The sequence below is a fragment of the Mustelus asterias genome, chromosome 20, assembly GCF_964213995.1.
Source record: "Mustelus asterias chromosome 20, sMusAst1.hap1.1, whole genome shotgun sequence".
Lineage (NCBI taxonomy): Eukaryota > Metazoa > Chordata > Chondrichthyes > Carcharhiniformes > Triakidae > Mustelus > Mustelus asterias.
The window spans coordinates 18,353,269-18,379,603 of record NC_135820.1 but is presented as its reverse complement, the minus strand read 5'-3'; the positions used below and the strand labels follow the sequence as shown (position 1 = coordinate 18,379,603).

Sequence of the window (26,335 nt, the reverse complement as noted above, 5' to 3'; positions counted from 1 at the left end):
CCCCTTAGAAAATGATTCCGGGGAGATAGATATGCGGAACAAGGAAATGGCAAATGAATTAAACAAATATTTTACATCAGTCTTTACTGTGGCAGATACTGTGTCGAACATCCCATTATACCGAAGAATACAGGGGAGGAAGTAGTACTGGAGAAGTAATTTTAGACAAACTAATGGGACTAAAGGCAGATAAGTTCCCTGGCCCTGATGGCTTGCATCCTAGCATCCTAAAAAAAGTAGCTACAGAGATAGTGGATGCATTGGTTGTAATTTTCCAAAAATCCTTGGATTCTGGAAAAGTACCAGAGGATTGGAAACTGCCAGTGTGACAATCCTATTCAAAAAAGGAGGGAGGCAAAATGCAGTTAAGCATATGCTGATTAGCCTAAATCTATTATTGGAAAAATGTTGGAATCAGTTATTAAGGTGGTAATAGCATCACATTTGAAAAAATATCATCATCTAATCAAGCAAAGTCAGCATGACTTCATGATAAGGAAATCATGTCTGACTAATTTATTAGAGGTTTTCAAGGAAGTCTCAACCAGAGTGAATAGAGGGGAACCAGCTGATGTGTTGCATTTGGACTTCCAGAAGGCGTTCAACAAGGTACTTCACAAAATCTTAGGTCATAAGTTAAGAGTCCATGGTGTTGGAGGTAGTATAATGGGCAGGAAATTGCGAGTGGAGATAAGGGGTTCTTTTTCAGGTTGGTGACCTGTAACCAGTGGGGTTCCCCAGGGATCAATGCTGGAACCGCAACTGTTCATAATGTATATCAGGGGTCTCCAAACTACGGCTCACGGGCCACATCCGGCCCACAGCGGGCTACATCTGGCCCGCAGCCAGTGGGGCGGGATGGGATTCCCGCTGCCGAAAACACTCCCGCGTCTGGAACCCTGCCGCTGACTCAGGATCCGGACGCAGGGACGGAAGCCACAGGCCGGACATTTGCTGCCGCTCCGCGCGGTGTCTGATGGACCCATGGGAATCCCCGCCCTCTTTACCGGCCTATTGTCCAATCAGAGCTGCCATCCTGTGACTGACAGTTCATTAAACGAATCAGCAATTGAGACATCTGTTATCCAATTGCCGCTCTGCATTGACTGAGTGACAGCTGCTTTATCCAATCCGTAAGCTCCATCTGTCTGAAATGAGCGAGAACAATGACAATGATGGCGGCAATTCAGACCAATTCAGTTATGGAAGGAAAAAAGAAATAAAAGTGGACAGTGAGTGCCGCCTGTTTAATGAAGAATGGGGTGTAAAGTACTTATTTGTACAAGCAGGTGATAAAGCCTTGTGTGTCATATGCATCAAAACTGTTGCGGTTTTGAAGGAGTACAATGTACGTCGGCACTATGAGACCAAACATGAACCAAGTTATTCCCAATTCACAGGAACACAGCGTTCGGAAAAATTTGAATCAATGCAACGCGGGTTGTTTTTCCAACAAGCTTTTTTTACGCAGAAGATAACTGAAAATGAAGCTTTAACCAGGGCCAGTTACAAACTAGCTTATTTATGTGTTGGCTAAAAGAGGAAAGCTATTCACCGATGGAGATCTCATCAAAGAGTGTATAATGGAAGCAGTAAAAGAGTTATGCCCAGAAAAAGCAAATCTGTTCAAAATCATCAGTCTTGCGCCAAATACTGTTGCTCGTAGAATTGAGGATATAGGAAGCAATATATTTCATCAAATTGCAGACAAAGCAAGAAATTTTCAGTTGTATTCTCTCGCACTTGATGAATCGACTGATGTGTGTGACACATCACAACTCCTAGTATTCATCCGTGGCGTCAACAGTGAATTTAATGTGACACAAGAATTAGCATCAGTGCATAGCATGCACAGCACAGTAACTGGAGAAGACATCTTCAAAGAATTGCAAAAAACTGTGTTAGAATATAACCTGGAGTGGAATAAACTGCAATGCGTGACAATTGATGGAGGAAAGAACATGTCTGGGGTGAAGAAAGGTTTGGTTGGACAAATCACAAAAGCTTGTGAGGTTGGTGGATTCTCAAAGCCCATGTTTCTGCATTGCATTATCCATCAACAAGCATTGTGCGGAAAATATGTGGATATGTCTTGCGTTCTGAAACCTGTTGTTTCAACAGTGAATTTCATTCGATCTCACGGGCTTAATCATCGCCAGTTTCATGATTTTCTGAAAGAAACTGATTTTGAGTTTGGTGACTTGCCTTATTATACAGCAGTTTGATGGCTTAGTTGTGGAAAGGTTCTATCACGGTTCTTTCAGCTCAGAGAGGAAATTGATTCCTTTCTCACAGAGAAGAATCGACCCGAACAATTTTTATCAAACACTGACTGGCTTTGGAAATTGACACTTTTTGCAGACGTGACAGGCCATATGAATCAATTGAATCTGAAGTTGCAAGGTGAAACAAATTTGATTTGTGATCTATTCGCGCATGTCAAGGCATTCAGGGCAAAACTGATGGTATTTCAAGGACAGCTGAAAGTTCATAACTTGGTTCATTTTCCATGTTGTGAAAAATTTCATGAAGAAAGTGAAGCAGAATTTCCTTCTTCATTTGCAACAGAAATCATTAAGGACTTGCAAAAACAATTTCAGGAACGATCTTCTGATCTTGATGGAAACACAGATGAAATAAAGCTGTTTCAAAATCCACTTGGCTGCAATGTTGAAACACTCCCAAGTCAGTTTCAAATGGAAATTATTGATCTCCAATCAGATGACATGCTGAATGACAGGTACAAAGAAGGAAATCTGATCCAATTTTATAAATCATTGCAGCCTGAGCAGTTTCCAAATTTGAAGCGATTTGCTTGTGGATTGGATCAGTTTTTGGTACAACGTACCTGTGTGAACAAACATTTTCAAAAATGAAGTATGTCAAGTCCAAATATCGAGCAAATTTATCTGATGAGCATTTGAAGTCCATTCTAATAATTGGCTCCTCAAGCTTGAAACCTCAGTTCAGCAATATTTTGTAATTAAAAAAGCAGTTCCATCATTCCCATTAATCTTGTACAAAACTTCATTATTTGTTGGTTTCGATTGAAAACTCCAATTGCCAGAATTGTGTAGAAAGGTGCAGACTGAATTTATTTTTGTTCGACCTTTATTAATGGTTCGAGTTTATTTTGAATTTCTTTGCTTTGTTTTACTGAAGTTCTTTCTTGGGGTGTGTTTATTTTTCTTATTGTGCACCACAAAATGGGGCAAATTCTCATTTCAAGTAAACATTTGGTAAAATTTCAGTAAATAAAATTAATTTAAAAATGAATAGCCTGCTTTTCTCATCTGCAGTTAAGTAATTGATTATTTTGTCAGAGCATTTGCTAATGTTTGACATTTTTACTCATTATATATCATTTCTCAGTGTAAGCACAGCATTGTTTCTTTGTAATTGTCACATTTCTCTTTTGTTCTGAATCATATCATGCTGATTACAAAGATGATCCAAATAAAACTTATTCATTCATTTAAATTTCATTCATTCATTTATAAAACTAATTTTTTTTCTTTGGCCCCCGAAAATGTGTAAAATATACGATGTGGCCCTCATACTGAAAAGTTTGGAGGCCCCTGATCTATATTAATGACTTGGAGGAAAGAAGCAAATATACTGTAGCCAAATTTGCACACGACACAAAAATAGGTGGAAAGGCAAATTGCAAGAGAGGTACAAACATTTTACAAAGAGATTCTGATAGATTAAGTTAGTGGGAAAAAGTTGACAAATGGAGTATAATGTGGGAAAATGTGAAGTTATTCATTTTGAAAGAGAGAACAAAAGAAGAATATTATTTAAATGGAGAAAAACAGCAGAAAGCTACAACACAAAGGGACCTGGGGTACTTGTGCAGAAAATGCAGAAAGCTAGCACACTAGAGGGATTGTCATATGAGCAAAGGTTAAACAGGTTGGGACTCTGCTCTTTGGAATTTGGAAGAATGAGAGGTGATCTCACTGAAACACATAGGATTCTTAAGGGGCTTGAGAAAGTAAATGCTGAGAAGATGTTTCCCTCAAGGTCTAGAACCAGAGGGCACAGTCTCAGAGTAAAGGGGCACCAATTTAAGACTGAAAAGGTGAATTTCTTCTCTCAGAGGGTTGTGAATCTTTAGAAATCCTTGTCACAGCTGTGGGGACACATATTGTGTATATTTAAGGCTGAGATAGATCGATTTTTGATCAGTAAGGGAATCAAGGGATAAGGGGAAAGGGCAACAAAGTGGATGTGAGGAACATCAGATCAGCCATGAACCTATTGAATGGCAGAGCAGGCTCGAGGAGCCAAATAGCCAATAATCCTACTTCAAACCGTAAAAACAAAAGAAATAATTACACTTCAGCTGTCATTATTCCTACATTATATGACTGACCATGTTTCAAATGTACTTGTTGATTCTAAACCGTTTTGGGACATTCTGAGATCATGGCAGGTGCTATATAAATGTAATTATTTCAGAAAAAGTTAGAAGTTTTTTTCTCTTTTTTAGCTGTCTACCTCTAAAGGCTGCATTGTGGGTGATCTATGCTACACTGAGGAAGATGGCAATCGAGTGAACTGCGCTTGCAATTCTACTGTATGTACCAGGGTTAAGATCCTACCAAATTAGTCTTCAAGCTTTTATCAGCAAAAAACACAAGGGATAGAGAAACAAGAAATAAGCATATGAAAATATAGAAATGATGGTCAGGAAAGGATCTGCTGCCGTGTGTAGTTGTGATATCCAAGTGTACAAATATCACATATAAAAATGTTTAGGGATTATATAGGCCTATTAAACAATAGTTAATTATTCTGCAGTATTATTGTAGGAATTGTTATGTTACAAAAGTATGATGTGCTGTATAATTGTCTTAATGACAATAAGGGATATGAAACTAGAATCTAGGCCAACTCTGGTGCTAAATAGAAAACAAAGAATATTCAAATTGTTTTATTTCCATGTAATTAGCTCTGATGCCTTTACAATTTCTTTAATAACCATCAAAAATAATCATAAGAACAATAGCAAATTGTCATTGGTTTTACTATCTTTACCTTCCGGCAAAATAACCATACCCAGTCAAACTTATTGTTAGCTTAACACCTCAACTCAGAGATTAGATCACAAAAGGAACTTAGTCAGCTTTACCAGCAATAAATTGGGTCCAGAAGTAAAATCTCCTCCCCCCTCTAGGAGTTTTCAAACCAGCAAAATTGTCTCAGCGTAGATATATCTACAGGTATATTATAACAGAGAAAACTCTCCTTACATTTATCAATCATAGAAGAAATCATAGAAATCGGCATATAGAATCTTAACTTAAGAATTTTAGGATATTGTTATTGATAAGTGGGCTTGTGGGGATGTAAGTGTGAGACTATAACTCTTTTATTCTTGCATATGAATATTTATTAGAAAAATCAATTATAGATTACATTATAGTAATGAATGCTGTATCATAGAATTGGTGGTAATTAAAGATAGTTATAACATGGCAGTTCTATTTTAAAATAACATACAAATCCACCTTAAGAAACAATTTGGATATTCAAACAAATATTGAATTGAAGAGGATTATACTCACAATCCCATATAATTTCTTGGTAGCATGAGTACCTTTGTCTCAACATTTAAGGGGAATTCTCTCTGAACCCAACTTCTTGTATCCTAATGATGCTTGACCTATGTGTGGCTGTATATCTGTGTATTGGCTTTTTTAACACATGGACCTTGTGTGTGTGGCTCACTGTGCAAGCTGGCATTTTTCATTGTTTTCCACAAAAACATTTTTAAAATGTAAACCTTATCAGTATTTTTAACTATATGTGAATCCTTGAGAATTATGTGCACCTGGTTTCGTACAGGTGTTTGGCTTTCTCCCACCAGTAAGGCATTCAATGTTTTTTTTAATGAGTGCGTCTGTGTTAACTAGCTTCTTGGCACTAGTTTAAATGCTGCATAATGTGTTCATAGAAGTTTATAGAATCCCTACGGTGCAGAAGGAGGCCATTCCACCCATCGAGTTTGCCCCGACAACAATCGCACCCAGGCCCTATCTCCATTACCCCACATATGCTAATCCTTGCTAATCCCCCTGACACGAAGGGGCAATTTAGCATGGCCAATCCACCTAACCCGCACATCTTTGGAGTGTGGGAGGAAACCGGAGCACCCGGAGGAAAGCCACATGGACGCGGGGAGAATGTGCAGACTCCACATGGACAGTGACTCGAGGCTGGAATCGAACTTAGGTCCCTGGTGCTGTGAGGCAGCAGTGCTAACCACTGCGCCACCCTAGCATTTATATTTTACTTTATTAATTTAATTAATACCTCAATTTCTTCATTAAATGGGTCACTTCCTTTACAGAATAATCAAAATGTCCTGATTGTAAGATGATTTGGCCTCTATCTCATATGTACTCAGCGGTCTTGGGGATTTTATGATTTTACTTCGATCCAATACTGTGAAAGCTCTTGGATAAAGAGTCCATGTTTGTGGACTGCCTGGCAGTCAAATCCTCCAATTCCACTTTGTGATGAACTTTGTCAATGACATTGAGTTACATTGCAGCAGCATTGGACTGCAAATTCAGTGTAGACTATGTCCCATTTCATATGAAATAGGTGACTAAAACAGATGATGACTGCGCAAAGACACATAAAGAATGTGTGCAGCACTGGGAGATAACTTAATTCCCTGGTGGAATTAGGGATAAAGACTCATGGCCGCAGACCTCAGAAAACCACTTGATTAAGCACAATCTCAAAACATACTAATATTGGCCTTTGTATAGGTAATGGTGCAGGAACATAGGAAGATGCAGGAACATAAAAGATGCATGAATAACTGTTCCTTTTCCTTTAATTCCACAGGCAGTTCTTGTGCCGTCCAATGTGGATGGGATCAAAAGTATCCTTTCAAAATTTCAGGAAAAGTGTATTTTAACTTAAATAATGAAAATAACCTGCTAATATTAAATTTGGTGTGCAGTTATTGTGCAATTTTTAGAAGAACCGTTTTAAAAGTTACATTTTTAGACAAGAACAGAGGATGCTGGAAAAACTCAGCAGGTCCAGCAGCATCTGTAGGGAGAGAAAACAGAGTTAACATTTCAAATCCATTTGGCTCTTGTTTCAGGTTCCAGCATTAACAGTATTTTGTTTATTACATTTTTAAAGATGAATTGTAAGTCAAAGATCTCTGAGGAGGTCTTGTGGATTTCAGCCATCTTTGTCTTACCTCACAAGGAGAACAGGATGCATTCTCAGACATAAAAAAACTGTTGAAATTCAGTGATGCTCAACAAGTTCTGAAGTTTGTAAAGTTTATTTAATAGTGTCGCAAGTAGGCTTGCATTAACACTGCAATGAAGTTACTGTGAAAATCCCCTAGTTGCCACACTCCGAGGTACACTGAGGGAGAATTTAGCATGGTCAATGCGCCTAGCCAGCATGTCCTTCAGACTGTGGGAGGAAACCTGAGCACCCGGAGGAATCCCCACACATACATGGGGAGAATATGCAGACTCCACACAGACAGTGACCCAAGCTGGGAATTGAACCTGTGTCCCTGGCACTGTGAGGCAGCTGTGCTAACCACTGTGCCACTGTGTAACCATCGCCTTTATGGTTTTCCTGTAAGAACATAGACAGTAACTGATAAGGGCTTTAAAGTGTGAAAAGCCTCAGCCCTTTTGAACATAGCATGTGCTAAAAAGAATTCAAAACTAGCATGAAATTATCACTTGCCTGAGAAGGAATGGTGACGCAGTATGACAGCAGGCATCTTTGCTTCATGCTGTAAGGCAGGAAACTGTCTGCAACATCCAGAAACAACATGAGAGAGACACTTTGACCAGAAACTGTTCCTCAACGGAGACATCAGAGAAAGGCATCAAGAATTAGTCCATGATTTGATTTGATTTATTGTCACATGTTCTGGGATACAGTGAAAAGTATTGTTTCTTGCACACTATACAGGAAAAACATGCTATTCATGAAGTACATAGGGGAAAAAGATAGGTTCAGAATATAGTGTTGCAATTACAGATAGGGTGAAGAGAAAGATCATCTTAATATATGAAAGGACCATTCAAAAGTCTGATGACAGCAGGGAAGAAGCTGTTTTTGAGTCGTTGATACGTGTTTCAAGACTTTTGTATCTTTTTCCCGACATAAGAAGCTGGATGAGAGTATATCCAAGGTGCGAGGGGTCCTTGATTATGCTGGCTGCTTTTCCAAGGCAGCGGGAAGTGTAGACAGTGTCAATGGATGGGAAGCTGGTTTGCATGATGGATTCGGCTACGTTCACAACCCTTTGTGGTTTCTTGCGGTCTTGGTCATGGCAGGAGCCATAGCAAGCATCGTTCTGCTGTAAGTAACTGGGCAGTTTTGAAAGTGCTGCACCTGCAAGAACAAGTGAAGCAAGGATTCTTCTTTCCATTCCTGTAAACCTGAGCTTATCTGTGAAAGCAACCTCCGGCCATTCAACATTGGAAGGCTTCGCAGCTGCAGAGACAATGCTGCAACCTCAAAATCTTCACCTCAGACAACTGAAAATAACAGGCCGGCACTGAACAATAGACACTGAATTGATTAAATTTTTACAAGCATCATTTTATCTTGCTCTGCAGCTAATCCTTGTGTGTGTATGTATTAATGACTATCTAATTCTCTTATTCGGTAACTTCCAGTGCAATGGTATGAAATAAACAAATCTTTTCTTTTTAAGCAAAAAGGCTTTGCTGCTGAATTAGGATAAAATATACATATTTATCTTTTTTCATTAATAGGATGTGGGCATTGCTGGCTAGGTAGAAGTTGGACTTCAGCTGATAACTGCACTACCCAACTTCTGCCACTACATGGAGCCTAGTCAATCTTCGGTACAGGATATGGTTCATGTATTTTTTAATTGTATACTGCATTGTATTTTATATTTAGTTGAAGGAAGATAACTCTGACTTTAACATTGATTCCTATGGGGAGCTATGATTCACTGAAAGTCGCAATCAGGAATGCAATCACATAAGTAGGGACTTACTGTATTACCGAATGTACCAAGTTTGTAGTACAATAACTTTATCATTATCAGTGTAATGTCATTTTAGGTGATTTATTGTGTGTTGTAATATCAATGTACTTCATTTTCTTGTAAATTTAATATTAATCCTACATTTCTATCTATCAGATTAAATTATTTCATCCATTGTTTTGACCAAGGCATTAACCCACTCATTTTAAAAGGAATCAAAGAAGCAAAGAAATGTAAAAGAAAGAAGGAATGAATTAAGGAAAGGAATAAACAGAGATGGAAAACCAAGAAAAAACAGATTTACAAATCACAGGACATAAATATCGAAGCTGCACAGCTCATTAGTACAGTATCTTAGAAATCTTAGAAACCCTACAGCACAGAGAGAGGCCATTCGGCCCATCGAGTCTGCACCGACCACAATCCCACCCAGGCCCTATCCCCATATCCCTACATATTTACCCATTAATCCCTCTAACCTACACATCCCAGGACTCTAAGGGGCAATTTTTAACCTGGCCAATCAACCTAACCCGCACATCTTTGGACTGTGGGAGGAAACCGGAGCACCCGGAGGAAACCCACGCAGACACGAGGAGAATGTGCAAACTCCACACAGACAGTGACCCGAGCCGTCTAAAAAGTCTAAAAAGTCCTGCCACTGATTGCTTTGCACACAATTGTAATGAAGATGTTGACATGTTAATTTTAATTGAATTAATGCTACAATAGAGGACAGCAGCAGTCGCACACCTTTGCCAATTGATGCACTATCAATTACGACGCGAAGACTTCTGAGAGTGAGAGAAAACTAATAGGCTTTTATTCACTGAGAACAGGAGCACACGCTTGTAGCTGACCTGGTCTGAACTGAGGCAAGGAGGAGGGACCATCACCTTTATACCCCACTCTGGGTGGAAAGGGAGGGGTCCCAGGTGGAAAGGGAGGAGTCTCGGGCCAGCATGGGTGTGTCCAGGTACATACTTGTAGTAACAGTGGTTCACCACACCAATATCACTCAACAATGACTTCTAGGTTTGTATGTTAATTTGCCTTAACTTTCTGGATTTAAATTCTGCTGCCAAATTTGTGCTTGTTGTGGAAAAAGATGCCACCTTCCAGAGGTTATTGGATGATGACTTTTGCACCAAATTGTTCCCGTGCATTATTGTAACTGTAAGTGCCAGAATATTTCTGCTTTTCTGTTGCTGATTTTTGCAGTAAATATGGTGATTATTGTTTCAGCACTCACATAGTGTTAATACATTGTTAATTAATATTTTTGAATTTATTTAAGTACACCCATTAGTCCTTTTCTGATGATTCTGTGCTATTGATATATCTTATGTTTAAGGGAACTGTTTTAAAGTTCAATTTTTTTACAGGTACTCAGTATGTCTGGTGGGAATGCAATTCAAATGCTGGGAAAGTAGGATAATTACTCATTATAGCCATGTAATGTTTATTTAGGAGAGACCTAATGGATTTTTGTTTATAGATGAAAAGGTTCTCTGGGTTTTTTTTTGATTAAAGGAATGGAGATGGGTTTATGTATGCAGAGTCATGTCAGAATGTCATTAATGGGAGGAGCTAGGTCTGTAGCAGAGAAACAGCTTTCTATTCAGTTTCTGACTGGATGTTTAAAGACAGAAGTCTGTAAGCTGCTCTGAAAATCAAAACCTGAAAGCTTCAAGACTGTTAACACAATTTATAGCAAGTATGCCTGGGTTTGCTAACTGTGCTTAAAGTGGCAATTAAGTCTAAGAGGAATGTTGCTTATTTGGAACTGAAATAGTGATGTTAGCAATTAGAGTTGCTTCCTTTCATTTTATAACTCTTGTTCAGCTGTCAAAAGTTGATTCATTTTGTTCAGAGTTATATTAAAACTGTTTTGAATAAAGCTTGTTTTGGTAAAAGATCTCTAATTTCTCAATAGAATTATTCATGGAGCGAAGCATCCCATCCTCACATTTATGTCAAAATAGAAAAATTGTTGGGGTCAAATCTGACTACCTCATTTACCCTGGGGTTTGGGTCCAGGACTCTAACACTTTATTTAACTATTTCCTGGAATTATATGAGAATGTGCATTTGCTTTTATTCCTTCATGCTATGTCATGGTGTCACTGGCTGGGCCAGAATTTATTGCCCACCCAGGGCATTTAATAGTCAATCACATTGTTGTGAACCGGGAGTCATCTGTAGGCCAGACCAGCTGTTAACTGTAGTAATGAACCGTTTAAACCCCTGAGTTGGCTTGGGAAGATCAGCAAAGGATTCATCAATTATCCTCAAATGTGGGAATGCAATCTACTGGATGGAAAGTCAGCTCCACTCCACTTAATTATTTAGTACTGTAGGTGTGTAAGGGAATAGCCAGAAAGTTTACTATCATTAGCAGAAATACCAGGTTGTAGAAGGGCATTAGGGGAAAGGCCTGAAGTCATCTGCTGAAGAAAAACCAACAACATTGTTATGCATGACGGAAGCTTTCAGTTGTGATGTTGCAAGAGGTTGGGCAACAATATAGGTGGGGTTCAGAGACACAAAGTCGGCAACTAGAAGACCAAGTCAAATCAATAAAGAATTTATTGATTAACACACATGAAGGCAAGTTCATGGCTGTATAAATGGAAAAAAGGGTTCGAGTTACAGATACAGGTTCTTATACAGTCCGTGGTCAGGTTCCAAAGTGAGTTCGTTGTCCAGTCGTGCTTGTAATCCACAAAGCACACAGCAAATAATCCAACGCCCTCCTTGCTTTCACCCTAAGGTTTCTGCTCTGTTACTATTGCTCAGCGATCTGCTTGTATAAACTATCTAAGGGTGTTCAGCTGAACCTCATCTCCAACATTGATGTGGGAGCACTTCCACATTGAAGGTCGGCAGCTCTTTCTGGGATTGCCAGTGGCCACCTTGTGTAAGGCATGGCTATACTCAGCAGCCATGTTGAGTGACGGATGGATGCGATTTAGAAAATGGAGGACCCAGTGTCTAAAAGGCTGCCCCTCCAGAACGTGGCCCCCTGTGACAGCACACAGTGTACTTGCAATTTTGACGTGTTTGCAGGGAAGGGTGAGATCCAGTCAGTAAAAGCAGCAATACATGAATGATGACCCAAAGTAATCTTATCCCTTCTGTTTGAAGTCACAAGATTTTTGAAGGACCAAGTGATAACGAAGGAGTGGGAGAGGATAAGGTTGGGAGCTTACCTCATGACTAGCAGATTGTCATGTAATGTTGTTTTACTAAGTGATTGTCACACAAACACATGCTGTGGAAGCTCAAAGCTCCAATTGCATGTTTTGATTGTTCTCAGAATGCTAGGACATTGGATGCAGATTGCTGTGTCAATATGACATGAAAGGAAATCAAAACTATATGTGTCAAAACTCAGAAGTCATATGCCCACAGGATTGGCCTTTTGCTCTAGAAGCTACCGACAGGCATTACAAGAACAACGTAATACTCTGCTCATCATCATGGAATCTCACATACAATTGTAAGGACATTATAATCATGAAACCAGCAGAATGACTGATTGACACTCATTATGCCTGCAGAGTTGTTAACAAACATCTCACACCATGGACTGCCTGGTCCATTTCAAAGGGGACCATTGAGGGGCCATTGGACATCATTTGCATTCTGATAAGCTTACACCTCCAGCGGAGTCAGTGGTTTCCTGACACAAGCATTTCAATATGGAAAGTAACTCTTTCAAAAACTAATTAGCAGTCCTGAAACCAAAGCCGGTCCAGACACAACATCCCATATGAAATCATTGTGGAGAAAAAAGGTCATATAACTCGAGTGACCATTTTGAAATCCCCATATTCCTTTGAGAACTGAGAAACCCTCAGATTGCTGTTTTAATACCTACTGGAAAGAATTCAAGCAGCCTGGCTAACCAGGCAGCCAGCCATCATCTCTCAACTTCCCGAAGCCTACTTGATTTTTAAAATCTCTTATCAAAGCCTGCCCAGTGATCTAAGCACAGAAAGCCCATCATGCTGCATTGTGCTTCATTTCAAGGACTTTTTGTCGGCTGCTGTCTCCAACCAGGAACTCATCCATGAAGGAAACACCCTCTTGGGGACACAGGGATGGTGGGGAGGGTGTGTGTTATTTTTGATTTGGAGTACACTCTGGGTTTGGGCAAACGCGCTACAACTCACTGTAGAAATAATTCAAAGCCACCATTGCTTATGGACCGACTGGAAAGGATGACGAAGTTCAATCTCACACCTGCCTGTCTGTAACAAGACTGGCTTGAGGTAGGAATTCAGACTTTGTAACTCACAAAGTTGTGTTCTGAGCAAGGTCAGTGAATGTGTTGAGGCACTGCCTCTGCAGTATGCCAATCAGAACCATCTGAGGGCAGGCCATTGAACATCTCTGCATCTTTCAGTAGAGCTGTCAAATAACCAGCAGAATGAGACAACAGCATTGGTCTTGGCTGAGATGGAGGGCCAGCCAATATAATGCAGACTACAATGAATTTTAAGGACTCTCAGTCCAAAAGATTGAAATCCTCCAAACAGCCAATAGAGCTACTGCTTCTAGGAACAGTGGAGCAGAAGTAGGCCATTTGTGGCCCTTTGGCCCTGCTCTGCCATTCAGTGAGATCATGGCTGACCTGGATGTGGCTTCAACGTCATTTCTTCTTCCCATACCTTGACTTCCTTGTTCATTAAAAATCTGTCTAATTCTGCCTTGAATAAATTCAATGATCCAGCCTCCACTGCTTTCTGTAAAAAGGAAGTGCGTAGAATAGCTGACGTGGGGTTACTGCTGACTCTCCAGCTGGCTGGTCCAGCCTAACTTTCTGCTATGCACTTTCATCCCTCTGGAGATAAAACTCAGTGCGTGGTTTTTTCAAATGGCTTTATCAACCTGTGTCTTACTTTAGAGATTGTGCATTTGTATGCCTAGATCCCTTTGCTCTGCCTCATTTATACTCTTATTATCCAAGCATTATGTGACCTTATACTTCCTACCAGAATATAACACCTCAAAATTATCAATTAAAATGTATTTGCCAATTCCATATCATGATTGACTTCAGTTTTAGTAGGGCTCTGTGACACAGTTGGTTAGGCACTGCCTTGGAGTTAGGAGCAGTCGCTCTTCCTTCAGCTCATGTGTAAATATTTGGATCAAGTGATTCTGGTGGAACCCAAATTAAGCATCAATGAATGGGTATTTTGGGAGTGCTGATGATTGAAAGTAAGCTAATAAGGTGGTAATTGTTGAAATTAGAGTTTTCTAGACAGGATGTAGTTAGGCAATTTTCTATAATGTCAGGTGGAATCCAATGTTGCAACTATACTGAAAAAGATTGGCCAGAGGCACAGCTAGTCCTTGAATCAAGGTCTTCAGCACTACAGCCATAGCCTTTGCTCTATCTAATGCCCAGTCATATTTTGAATCCAATTGGCTGGAGACTGACATTTGGAAACATGGATTCCTTAAGAAGAAATCAGCAATAATCATTCATCATTTCTAGCTGGTTAAAAACTTCAATCCCATCTTTTGAACTTACATACAGGTTTAGACCATTAGTTTATGGAGTCTCAGCCTGCCTTGAATTACTTAATTGTACAAGACTGGACATATCAGAGTTACAGAAATTTGACTTGATTCAGGGATCATTTAACTCCGTGGCATTTTGTTTTTACACGTACATAGTTTTGTGTTGTAGCTTTATTTTGTGGTCCCAGCAGGAACTGTATGGTGGTCATTCCTATCAGTACCATCTGAGTATCGAGGAGTCTCCTCAAGAACTACTCCACCAGGTGTCAGGGAACACAAATCTTTATTGCAGACTACTCGCTCCACACTCCAAACGACGACTGCCCTCTCAGGACAGTTCCCGTCCAGCTCACCCCAACACCCTGGGTCACATGACCCATTCTCTTAAAGGGGCTACGCCCCCAACATGCATAACAAGTACTGTCATGGAAAGATACGTCTACGAAATATTAGATGGGTCAAGTAGCTCATTTTACTCCCTTCTCCACTTCGACTAAAACAGTGAGCAGAACATCGTTTAAAATTTTGGGCTTAAAACAGATGCAGCACATCTAAGGTGGTTTAAAGCTTTAAATGCTGGCCCCGCCAATGACACCCACATCCTCTGAATTAAAAAAAACACAAATTTGCCACTATAGTTCTTCAGTCTAACGCCAAGAGGGAAAATACGAATTTGCTAAATTAACTCTGGTGTTTTCTGCAATGCAGGGAAAATCTTACTATTGAGCTATGGGACATGATAGGGGCTCTTGATGCTGACACTACGGACAATAAGTAGGATAGACTTTCAATCCCCACCATTGACATTCAATGTTTTAACAGAAACAAAAGGAGCAAAATGTGGTGTATCATAAAATTGACCAGAGAGAGATAACGACAAGTAAATTGCTTGTAAGGAAGTTAGCCGAATCACTCAGTGAGATATATTTGTATATTTTATTGTCTTTTTCACATATTATTTTGACTGACTTTCAGGGTAAAGGAGTACCAGATCTAAACACCAGATTGATGGTCCGCAAACTATGGGATGTGCTGCACATCCCTGTTTTTGCCCTTATGGATGCTGACCCACATGGTAATTACTGTTTCCGAGTAAATAATGCCAGTCTCAACTTAATTCAGTTGTTTATTTTTTTCCAAATCTTTATCGTAGCCTTGCTCTCCTGAAGGCGCTGAGTCATGATGGATAGGCTAGGGGAAGGAAGGTTGACCTGCTTAGCTATTTAATGATTACCTATGTTAGCCCCGTGGCACTTCTGCAGCAGATAGTCAATGATAAAGCAAGTATAATGTGCACAAGTAATATGCATATCTCAGTGAAATCTGATTTTGTCTTAAGACCCTGATTATAAGAAATCTTGTAGACGCAAAACAGGTAACTAATTATTTTTTGTATAGATGAGAAAAGAAAGGCTTGCCTTTTCTAGCACTTTTCATGAATGCTGAACAATTGAAAAGCGCTTTACATCCAATAAGTGTAGTCAGAGCTGTAGGAACGCAGCAGCCAATTTGCACGCAACAAACTACTACAAACAGCAGTGTTATAATGTCCAGATAATCTATTTTTTGTGATGATGAATGAGGAATAAATATTGGTCAGAATACCATGGAAACTCCCATGCATGTCTTCAAAGTAGTGCCATGGGACCGTTTACATCCATCTGAGAGGGCAGGTTTAACATCTCATCCTAAAGGCAAACGATAGGGAAATGTGACTGAAATAAAGCGCTATACTTTCATTCTGAGGCATTTCCCAGGAATGTTTTCCCCATCGGGGAGGAAGTCTCATCTCTGAGACCCAGAATCATAGAATCCCTACAGTGCAGAAGGAGGCCACTTGTCCCACTGAGCCTGTACTGACAACAATCTCACCCAGGCCCTATCTGCCCCCAACCCCAACCATTTACCCAGCTAGTCCCTCTGACACAAGGGTAATTTGGCATGGCTAATCAACCGAACCTGCACATCTTTGGAGTGTGGAAGGAAACTGGAACACCCGGAGGAAACCCACGCAGACATGTGGAGAACATGCAAGCTCCACACACACTGATCCGAGGTCGGAATTGAACCCGGGTCCCTGGCACTGTGAGGCAGCAGTGCTAACCACTATGTCACCGTGCTGCCCGTCTACTCTGATCCTAGCAGCACCATCACCAGGAGCAGTGGCCATTGCTGGGAATACAGCAAGTTCCTGAGGGAAACTGGCTGTGATGGAGCCTGGAGCAGAGATGAGTCCGGGGTCTTACTGCTTCCAGGGTGACAGAGACATGGGGTTTGTGGTGGACATGTTTACGGAAGGTGAAACCTCAGAGGGTGGCCTCCAATGGGCAGAGGACCTGAAGAGAAGGCAGCTCACCCCTTGACCCGTCACAAACCCATCCAGTAAAACAAGGCAGGGTGGACAGTTGGCACCGGCCTTCCTCCTCCAAGGGTAGAATCCCAGTGGTAGCAGGAGAAGCCCCTCAGGTGACCATGAACTGACCACTTAAATATCTCATAGGGATTTCAATTGGTCCAGTGGCAAGCAGTACCTCACCTGCTATTGGTCAAACTTTGGTGCAGGTGGGTAGGTGATGGAAATAGTGCCCCGCCCCCCACTTTGCATTTAATCCGTTTTATTCCTTCAGTTTTATTCCTTTCAGGTATCGAAATCATGTGCATCTACAAATATGGGTCAATGGTAAGTATGTTTATTTGAAATCTGCCGAGTGTGCTACTTCACCATATTTGTACATTTTTATTTGAGCTCTACTATGTCCAACTAAGGAAAATATTGAGTGAAATATTCATCAAAGTGGCTGCAAAAGCAGCAAATCTGCAGTATCTGAAAAATGTATTTTTTCAACCTGTTCTCATGTGCTGTTTGTACCCAAAGAAATCTAATTGAATTGGTTAGTAAACAATTTTACATCCAAAATGAAATTTGTACAAAAAGATCTTAATGTAACAATTGGCAATGAATGCCCATTGAAGAGCCCCATCCTGCCAGCAATGCCAAGCGGCCATGCCCTGCAGCTTTCCCTGTACATGCTAGTGTCGGGCAAGGTCCATGTTTGATTTGATTTAATTTGATTTGATTTATTATTGTCACATGTATTATCATACAGTGAAAAGTATCGTTTCTTGCGCGCTATACAGACAAAGCATATCGTTCGTAGAAAAGGAAACAAGACAGTGCAGAATGTAGTGTTACAGTCATAGCTAGGGTGTAGAGAAAGATCAACTTAATGCAAGGTAAGTCCATTCAAAAGTCTGATGGCAGCAGGGAAAAAGCTGTTCTTGAGTCGGTTGGTACGTGACCTCAGACTTTTGTATCTTTTTCCGGATGGAAGAAGGTGGAAGAGAGAAGGTCTAGGGTGTGTGGGGTCCTTAATTATGCTGGCTGCTTTGCCGAGACAGTGGGAAGTGTAGACAGATCCAATGGATGGGAGACTGGGTTGAGTGATGGATTGGGCTACATTCACGACCTTTTGTAGTTCCTTGCGGTTTGGGCAGAGCAGGAGCCATACCAAGCTGTGATACAACCAGAAAGAATGCTTTCTATGGTGCATCTGTAAAAGTTAATGGGCCAGCTGGGATCATCAGAGGGCCCTGCCCATGCTGTAATCCCTACCCAGGTTCCTCTCCAACCCGATCCCCTTGCCTCCAACCCCTGCCCCCCCATCCTCATCAGGGGCTGCCTGCTTGCCTCTGGAGAGAACCCAGACTCACCTGATGAGCTGGATCCAATGCCACACACCCCCTCTCAGCCTCCTATGTTCCCATTGGCACTGCTGGCCTCTGGCTGACCAACTGCTTCCTGAACTGAGACTCCCAGTGTCTGAGAGTTGAGTCCCAGCTCTGTTCAATTAATGGTCAATTATTTAATGGTGCTAGGACGGGTGTGTGGCAGGCCCCCACTGATATTTCCACTTGCCAGGTAGGACTATAGCCCATTTGATCATCGTAGCAGAAAATTAGAAATTACATGCAGACTGATTCATTCCCTCTCTGAGAATCCATAGAATCACAGCACAAAAGCAGGTCTGTCAGTCATTCATGTGCTGGTCCTATCTCTTAAACAGGAGCTATTTATTACCAGCTCCTTGCCCTTTCCCCACTTTTTCTTATCTGGTTTATTGTGGCGAATTGTCCTTTTTGAGTTGGGAATTGGGAGTCAGGCCATTCCTCGATATACCTCTTGAATGGCTATGCTCACCCACAGTATTTTCACCTCTCAGAGTTGTGGATGGAGTTGAGGCTGCTACCCCCCGAAGCAAGGTGAAGACCTGATTGCAGCCAGAAGCATGTTGGGCTCAGAGGCGGGTAAATCCTGTCCTGGGAACTGATTTTCTGCCCACTTGCCTAACCTGCCCTTCTGCACTTTTCCTCATGTAACCAAGTATACTCGAGACAAATGTTACAGAAATGTTTATACTCTTTCCTCCTCTTCCCGTTATCAGTCAATGTCCTTTGATGCTCACAGTCTGACTGTTCCCATTATTGGTTGGTTAGGTCTACTTCCATCTGATATTCAAAGGTTAGTACTGAGGTTAAATATCATGCCTGCTTATTTTGCTACAGTAACCACTATTCTTTGTAGGATTATACAGTTTGTTTGGAATTCTGAGTTTTTAAATAATTATGGGCGGGATTTTATGGCATTGCTTGTCCCGAAACCTTAAATCCCGTCCGAGGTCAACAGACCTTCCTATTGTCTGACCCTCACCCGCTCTGATTCCTGTGGTGGGCGGGATAGTAAAATTCCGGCCTGTCTTTTTTAGAGACAGTGCGGCATGGTGGCACAGTGGTTAGCACTGCTGCCTCACAGTGCCAGAGACCCAGGTTCGATTCCGGCCTTGGGTTTTGTCTGTGTGGAGTTTGCACCTTCTCCCTGTGTCTGCGTGGGTTTCCTATGGGTGCTCTGGTTTCCTGCCACACTCCAAAGATGTACAGGCTAGAGAGATTGGCCATGTTAAATTGCCCATAGTATGGTAATTGGATAGGCCTGGGTAAGATGCTCTTCGGAGAATCGTTGCAGACTCACTGGGCCAAATGGCCTCCTGCTGCACTGTAGAGATTCTATGGAATCTAACCTTATCTCCATTAGAAGGATGACCCTCCTGTCAGAATACTGCTTTGTCAGAATCCTAGTGGCACAAGACAAAATAATTGTTATTAAAATGAAAAACTTCGGCCGGAATTCTCCTGTCTTGCACGCCCCGCTTCCGCGGCCAGTGAGATCAGAGAATTTGGTGCTCAGCCAAATCTCCATTCACAGCAGCGGGACTGGAGAATCCCCGCGGGCGAGGTCAGAGAATTCTGGCCCCTGTGTTGTTCATTTGAATCGTAATAAAGTCATTCGGTAGTTACAATCATTTTATTATTTAACATCAACATAAAAAGCAATTTACCAGTGGAGTAGATGTTCTGTGAATGGTGAATAGAAAATGATGTTATTGGTGATGTAAACATGACATCAGGGTCGGATGGCCAAGAGTCTCCAAGGGAGTAAGACACAGAACAGTCCTAGGACCTAGAACAGACCTAGGAAGTGCTTAACTTTGCAAAGATAAACAAGAATAAGTCCTTGGTAGGGGGCAATGAGCAAAACACTCACAGGGGGGAATTTTCCCATCATGCCTGTCATGGGAATCGCATTAAGAGTCAACCACATTGCTGTGGACCTGGAGTCACATGTAGGCCAGAACAGGTAAGCACGGCAGATTTCCTTCCCTAAAGGACATTGTTGAACCAGATGGGTTTTTCTGACAATTGACAGTAGTTTCATGTTCATTAGTAGATTTTTAATTCCAGATTTTTAAAAGTTAACTTCAAATTCCACCATCTGTCATGGCGGGATTCAAGCCCGGGTCCCCAGAACATTAGCTGAGTTTCTGGATTAATAGCCCAGCGATAATACCACTGGGCCATCGCCTCCCTAATGTACAGATCAGGAGCAGGCTGCAGTCCAACATTTTGAAGATCTTTGGGTTGGGGAATCAGTGCTCAGTATGCTTCCATGGGAAGAAATGGTGCGAAAATATGCAATCGCAGAATCCAGGGGCCGGACTCAGAGAGGAGTCCTGGGACAGGGAGAAGTGCCAAAGAGAGAATTCAGAGAGGAAACACAGGGAGAGGTCGTGGAGAGAGAGAGAGAAAACCGGGGAAGGAGCCACTGAGAAGAAGAGATTACCGTTAGGAGCGACTGGTTAAAGGAAGAAAGAAAGAGGCTCTAAGCAGTAGAGGTGCTGCGGTTGGCAGGTTCAAGTAGTGAGAACTTGGGCAAACCCTAGAGAGAGAAACGTTGGTGACTCCGTGTTGCAGGCTGTTGGGGCAAAGGCAACCCTCTGGAGTAATGTTGCTCTGCTCAGCTTAGCCATAGAACTGAAATCATGTCTGTGAGTTGGTGCTGGAGTGCGGACTCAGGAATCCAGGGAAAGGGAGCCTCGGGGGGGGGGTGAGATTGAAACCCTGCGAGGTGAGCAGTCATTGAGGGAGTCTGAATCAGTGCATGTTGAAGGGAATTCTGAGACTAGATAATCAAAAGGGAAGAGTGAGGCCTATCCCTCATAAGGGAGACAGACTTTGAACAAGATTTTAATACTTACAGTCTGAGTGGGTTGCTGACAAATCCGTGGGATCGGTCTTGAACACATTTGCTATTTAATATATAGTGTGGGCGTTCGACCACAGTTTGCCTGTTAATTTACCTCATATCGAGTATAAGATAGATATTATATAGTGTTTACACAGTATACTGTTGTATTTATTCCAAGAAGCATATGAATGGTTATTTTTTTGTCATCTATTATACAAAACTTGCATTGCTCCCAATATTAGCTCTCACTGCAATCAAACTTAATGTAGTGACTTTCTATGGTCACCAGACTACCCTTTCAGATTAAATTGCTAACTCTATTTAGATTAGAAATTAGTTTCCAGCAATTGACGTGTTTTCTTTACATCTGTTGACTTTAGGTTAAACATACCTAAAGAAGTTTTGATTCCTCTCACTAACAATGACGTAAGGAAGCTGACCAAACTGCAGGAGAGACCTTACATTAACTGCCAGCCTCTCTGGAAGAAAGAAGTATGATAATATCCGATGAATTTGCATAATATCCAGTAATAAATCAGCCATTTTAAAATTAATACACAATGATAAGCATGTGGGAGTCATATTAACAAATGAAAGGAACAAGAGCATTCTGTGAAACGAGACTGTGAGAAAAATGCAATAAAAATATTGTGCCACTTGTGTAATTATACAGCAACACAAATATTAATTAAATATACTTGTGTGCCTGGGTCGATAGAGATATAAGGCCATAAGATATAGGAGCAGAATTAGGCCATTCGACCCATCAAGTCATGGCTGATAAGATTCTGAATGCTATTTTCCCACCTTTTCCCCATAACCTTTGATCCCCTAACCAATCAAGAACCTATCTATCTCTGTCTTAAATATACTCAATGACCTGGCCTCCACAGCCTTTTGTGGCAACGAATTCCATCGATTCATCACCCTCCGGCAGAAGAAATTTCTCCTCATCTCGGTTCTAAAGAGTTGCCCCTTTATTCTAAGGCTGTGTCCTCAGATCCTAGTCTTGCCGACTAATGGAAACACCTTCCCCACGTCCACTCTATCCAGGCCTTTCAGTATTCTGTAAGTTCTAATGAGACTTCCCCCCGATCCTTCTAAACTCCATCGAGTACTTTCATAACAACTTTGTCCTGTGGTGCCAAATGACACACGCACCATGATTTTATATAAAATAGTAGCCATGTCTGTTTATAAAATCTGAATTTTTGTTGCCAGCAGAGAAAAACAAATGTGCTGCCAGTGAGATTCATGATAGAACACAATAACAGTGTGTATTTATAAAACATTTCACAGGAATGTTAACAAAGCAAAACGTGACACTGAGCAAGATATTAGGCCAGGTGGCAAAAGCTGGTTGAAGAGTTAGGTTTTAAGGAATGTCTTAAAGAAGGTAGAGAGTTGGAAATGTTTAAAGAGGGAATTTCAGAGCTATGGCCCTGGCAGCTGAAGGCACAGCTACCAACAGTGGAGCAATTAAAATTGGAAATAATTAAGGGGCTGGAATTAGAGATGCACAATTTTCTTAGTGGGTTGTGGGCTGCGGAGATTATAGAGATAGTGGCAAGGCCATGAAGGGAATTGAAAAGAAGGGCAAGACTTTTAAAGTCAACATATTGCTTCCACAGAAGATCAGCGAGGCCAAAAGTGACAGATGAATGGGACATGGCACAAGTTACAATAGGGGCAGCAACATTTTGTATGATTTTAAGTTTATGGGGGAATTGAACATGAGAAGCTAGCGAGGAGGTTACATAAATGAGGGTTTCAGCAACAGATGAGCTGAAGTGGGGCACAGTCAGGTGATAGCATGGCGATGAAAATAGCCCCTCTTAGTGATGGTGCCGATGTGTGATTGGTTACTCATCTCAAGGTCAAATGCAATACCAAGGTTGTAACAAATCTGGTTCCGCCTCAGACAGTGGCAGAGAGAGGGAGTCAGGAATTAGGGAGCAGAGTTTGTTGTGGGAATAAAGACAACGGCTTTGATCTTCCCATTACTGAACTGATGGAAATTTCTGCTCTTCCATCAGTGCTAGATGTTGGATAAGTAGTTTGACAATTAGGAGACATTGGAGAGGAAGAGAGGTGACGGTGAGATAGAGATGGGCTTCATCAGCAGACAGATGAAAACTGACTGTTTTCAGATGGTGCTGCTGAGGGCAGCATTTAAATAAACAGTAGGAGGGGGAAAAGATAAACTTGGGGAACTCCACAGGTCACCATGAGGAAGTAGGAATGGAAGCCAGTGCAGGTGATTTCCTGACTACTATTAGATAAGAATGGAGCCAAGCAAAAGCATCCCATCCAGCTGGATGACAATGGAGAGGTGATGCAGGAGGATGGTGTAGTCAGCCGTGTCAAAGACTGCAGACAGAGTGAGAAAGACAAGGAGGAATCGTTTATCTTTGTCACAGTCGCACAGGAAGTTATTTGCGACTTTGGTAAAAGCTTTTCAGTACTCAGCTAGGATAGATAGCTGACTGGACATTCAAGGATTTTGGAAAGGAAAGGAGTTTTGGAAAGGAAAGGAGATGGGACAGTAGTTTGCAAGGATAGTGAAGTCAAGGGTTGGTTTTATGAGAAAAAGATTGATGACAATAGATTTGAAGGAGAGGCAGTTAATATGGGGGCCAAGATTGGAAATTGTATTCACAGTTTAGTGTGAATAGAGAAAAGGCGGTGAATTTCATGGACAAGATTAGCTCAGAGAAGGCATGTAGAGTAATAGGAGAGAAACTAGAGAAGAGTGCAAGTACAGGGCTAGGGACAAGGGGGGAAACTGCCCAGTGGACTGGGAGAAGGAAGGGAAATAGCAGAGGCAGCTGATGGAATGGTCTCATTCTTATTGAGAAGGAAGATCATGAGCTCCTCAAACTGTTGTAGGTGAGGGTGGAGAAGATTGGAAAGAGAGGCTTGAATAAGTGTGAAGGACAATCTGGAAAATAAAACCACATTCCTGGACCTATTAGTTAGGGTCAACTGCTCAGTTAAACCTTTTAATTGAATACTATGGAAGCAACAAGAGCTTCATATTGCTGTGCCCTAATATTTCCCTCCATCACCTTTCATTACTTGGGCTAACCACAATTAAAATTCTTCATAACTGAAATGAATAACCTTAGAAATTAGTACGACAAGTTCTAGTAATTTTAATTCGAAGGGAGTGTCATTAACAGCCCATATGAGCTACATATCACGCAATCCAACACCTTCCCTAAGCATGGCTGTGGAAACTCTGGGTCACTTAAAGAAGTAACTCTAGCTGACTTATATTGACAAGTTTTCCTTTATTAAAATGCCTAGTAAATTTTATCACAACTGTGATTTATAATTTGAGGATCCAGTTCAATAGGTGTTCTATTAAGCTTATGTCAATCTTGCTGACGCACACTGATTTTATTGAATGTATTATTGAAAGAATATTCATAAAGTTAATCATTCCACCCAAAGTGATAAAATAGCATTGCTTTATTCAGATAAGTCATGGTATTCCGCTAGTGATATTATTTGAAGCATGTTACAAATAATTGCTACAGCAAATGTGCTGATATAAATCTCTAATCTTTTCAGATGGAAATTATGGAGACATGTAAAGTGAAGGCTGAAATACAGGCCCTGGCATCCATATCTTCTGACTACCTTACAAGAGTGTACTTGCCAAATAAACTCAAGTTTGGTGGATGGATATAAGAAAACTGTCACTATTATTCTGATATATCTTAGTGAAATACATTGATTGAACTGATGTGTCAGCTGTTTAGTCTCCACGTTGTTTGGTGTATTATACATTGATTACTGTCAGAAGTCTCACAACACCAGGTTAAAGTCCAACAGGTTTATTTGGAATCAAGAGCTTTTGGAGCACTGTGCCCTCATCAGGTGAGTCAGGCACTCAACTGATGAAAGAGAAGCGCTCCGAAAGCTCGTAATTCCAAATACATATGTTGGACTTTAACCTGGTGTTGTGAGACCTCTTACTGTGCCCACCCCAGTCCAACGCCGCATCTCCACATTGATAACTACTTGAGCTGGTGGTGCCAGTTTGTTGTCAGCTGTGCCTGAGTTGGTGTGTCAGATGGTTAGCACTTTTTGTTTTGCTTGGGTTGGTAACCGCTGGTTGATTTGGTGTTTTCCAGCTGTTTTGGTTAAGGTAATGTGCTGGCTGGATACATCTGTTCATTTGTTGTGCTGGATGAATATACCTATTAATATGGTGTGTCGGCTGGATACACCTGTTCAGTTGTTATGTTAGCTCGATATGCCTGTTCAGTTAGTGTACACGCTGAGCATACCTGTTCAGCTGTGCCAAATGAATATACCTGTTCAGTTGGTGGGCCAGCTGTAGGATTATGGTTGTGTTGGTGCACCAGTTAATTGAATCTTCTGGTTAAATTGGTGCTCTCTGTTGGAATTATAGTTGGGCTTGTGTTCCAAGTTTGAGTGTCCTGGCTGGTTTCCCTATTTGCTGTGAGAGCTATAGGTGACTGTCAAAACAGTCATTATTTTATGGTAATTTCTTCCATTGCATACATTAATTAACCCTTCGCAGTTTTATAGCCCACACACCTGGAGTAGTTACACTCCATAACTGAATATTTGTGGTTTCAGTTGTGTCATTAAATAACAGAATAACTAGGATAATTGTTGTATGTTGACAACAGTTGAGAACACAATTCAGTCATTATTTAAGGATCCGAATTATTTTCTGAATTACGAAAACAAAGTTAAAATGGTTTCTAATTATAACAGAACTAGGGCCGGAATTCTCCGGCCGTTCACACCAGTGAGATTCTCCAGTCCCACTGACAGCGCACCCGTTTCTGGCCGACGTGGGGTAGCGTCGATGGGAATTCCCATTGACAGCAGCAGGACTGGAGAATCCCACAGCGAGCAAACAACACACCACCTCCCGCCAGCGGGAAACAGGTGTCTGGGAGGCCGGAGAATCTCGCCCAAGGTTACAGCCTGCAAAACACTGCATCATCATTGTTTATATTTCAATTAATCTCCTGTGGAAAGTTTATGCTTTCACAAGTTGGTTGACTATCAATAATCTCCTTAATTTTGGTGCACAACAACATTTGAATGAAAATGATAATGGTTAATTAATGAATGTGATGTAATTACTGTAGCTGAAGAGTTCACTACTTATTAAAATGTCTAAACTATTCATGTGGTTAGATCCATTT

At 41.2% G+C, this 26,335-nt stretch overlaps 2 protein-coding genes across 2 annotated transcripts in view; both read left to right on the top strand.

The window, feature by feature from the left end:
- The window catches only part of spo11 (SPO11 initiator of meiotic double stranded breaks), a 52,897-nt gene extending 28,061 nt beyond the window's left edge, over positions 1-24,836 (top strand). The window contains exons 8-15 of the mRNA XM_078236047.1: positions 4,496-4,582; positions 6,865-6,901; positions 10,092-10,201; positions 15,536-15,635; positions 17,203-17,240; positions 19,003-19,079; positions 21,521-21,632; positions 24,717-24,836. Coding sequence (XP_078092173.1) covers positions 4,496-4,582; positions 6,865-6,901; positions 10,092-10,201; positions 15,536-15,635; positions 17,203-17,240; positions 19,003-19,079; positions 21,521-21,632; positions 24,717-24,836 — 681 coding nt within the window. The remainder of the gene's footprint in view (positions 1-4,495; positions 4,583-6,864; positions 6,902-10,091; positions 10,202-15,535; positions 15,636-17,202; positions 17,241-19,002; positions 19,080-21,520; positions 21,633-24,716) is intronic.
- The window catches only part of gcnt7 (glucosaminyl (N-acetyl) transferase family member 7), a 420,025-nt gene that overhangs the window by 101,086 nt on the left and 292,604 nt on the right, over positions 1-26,335 (top strand). The window lies entirely within an intron of this gene.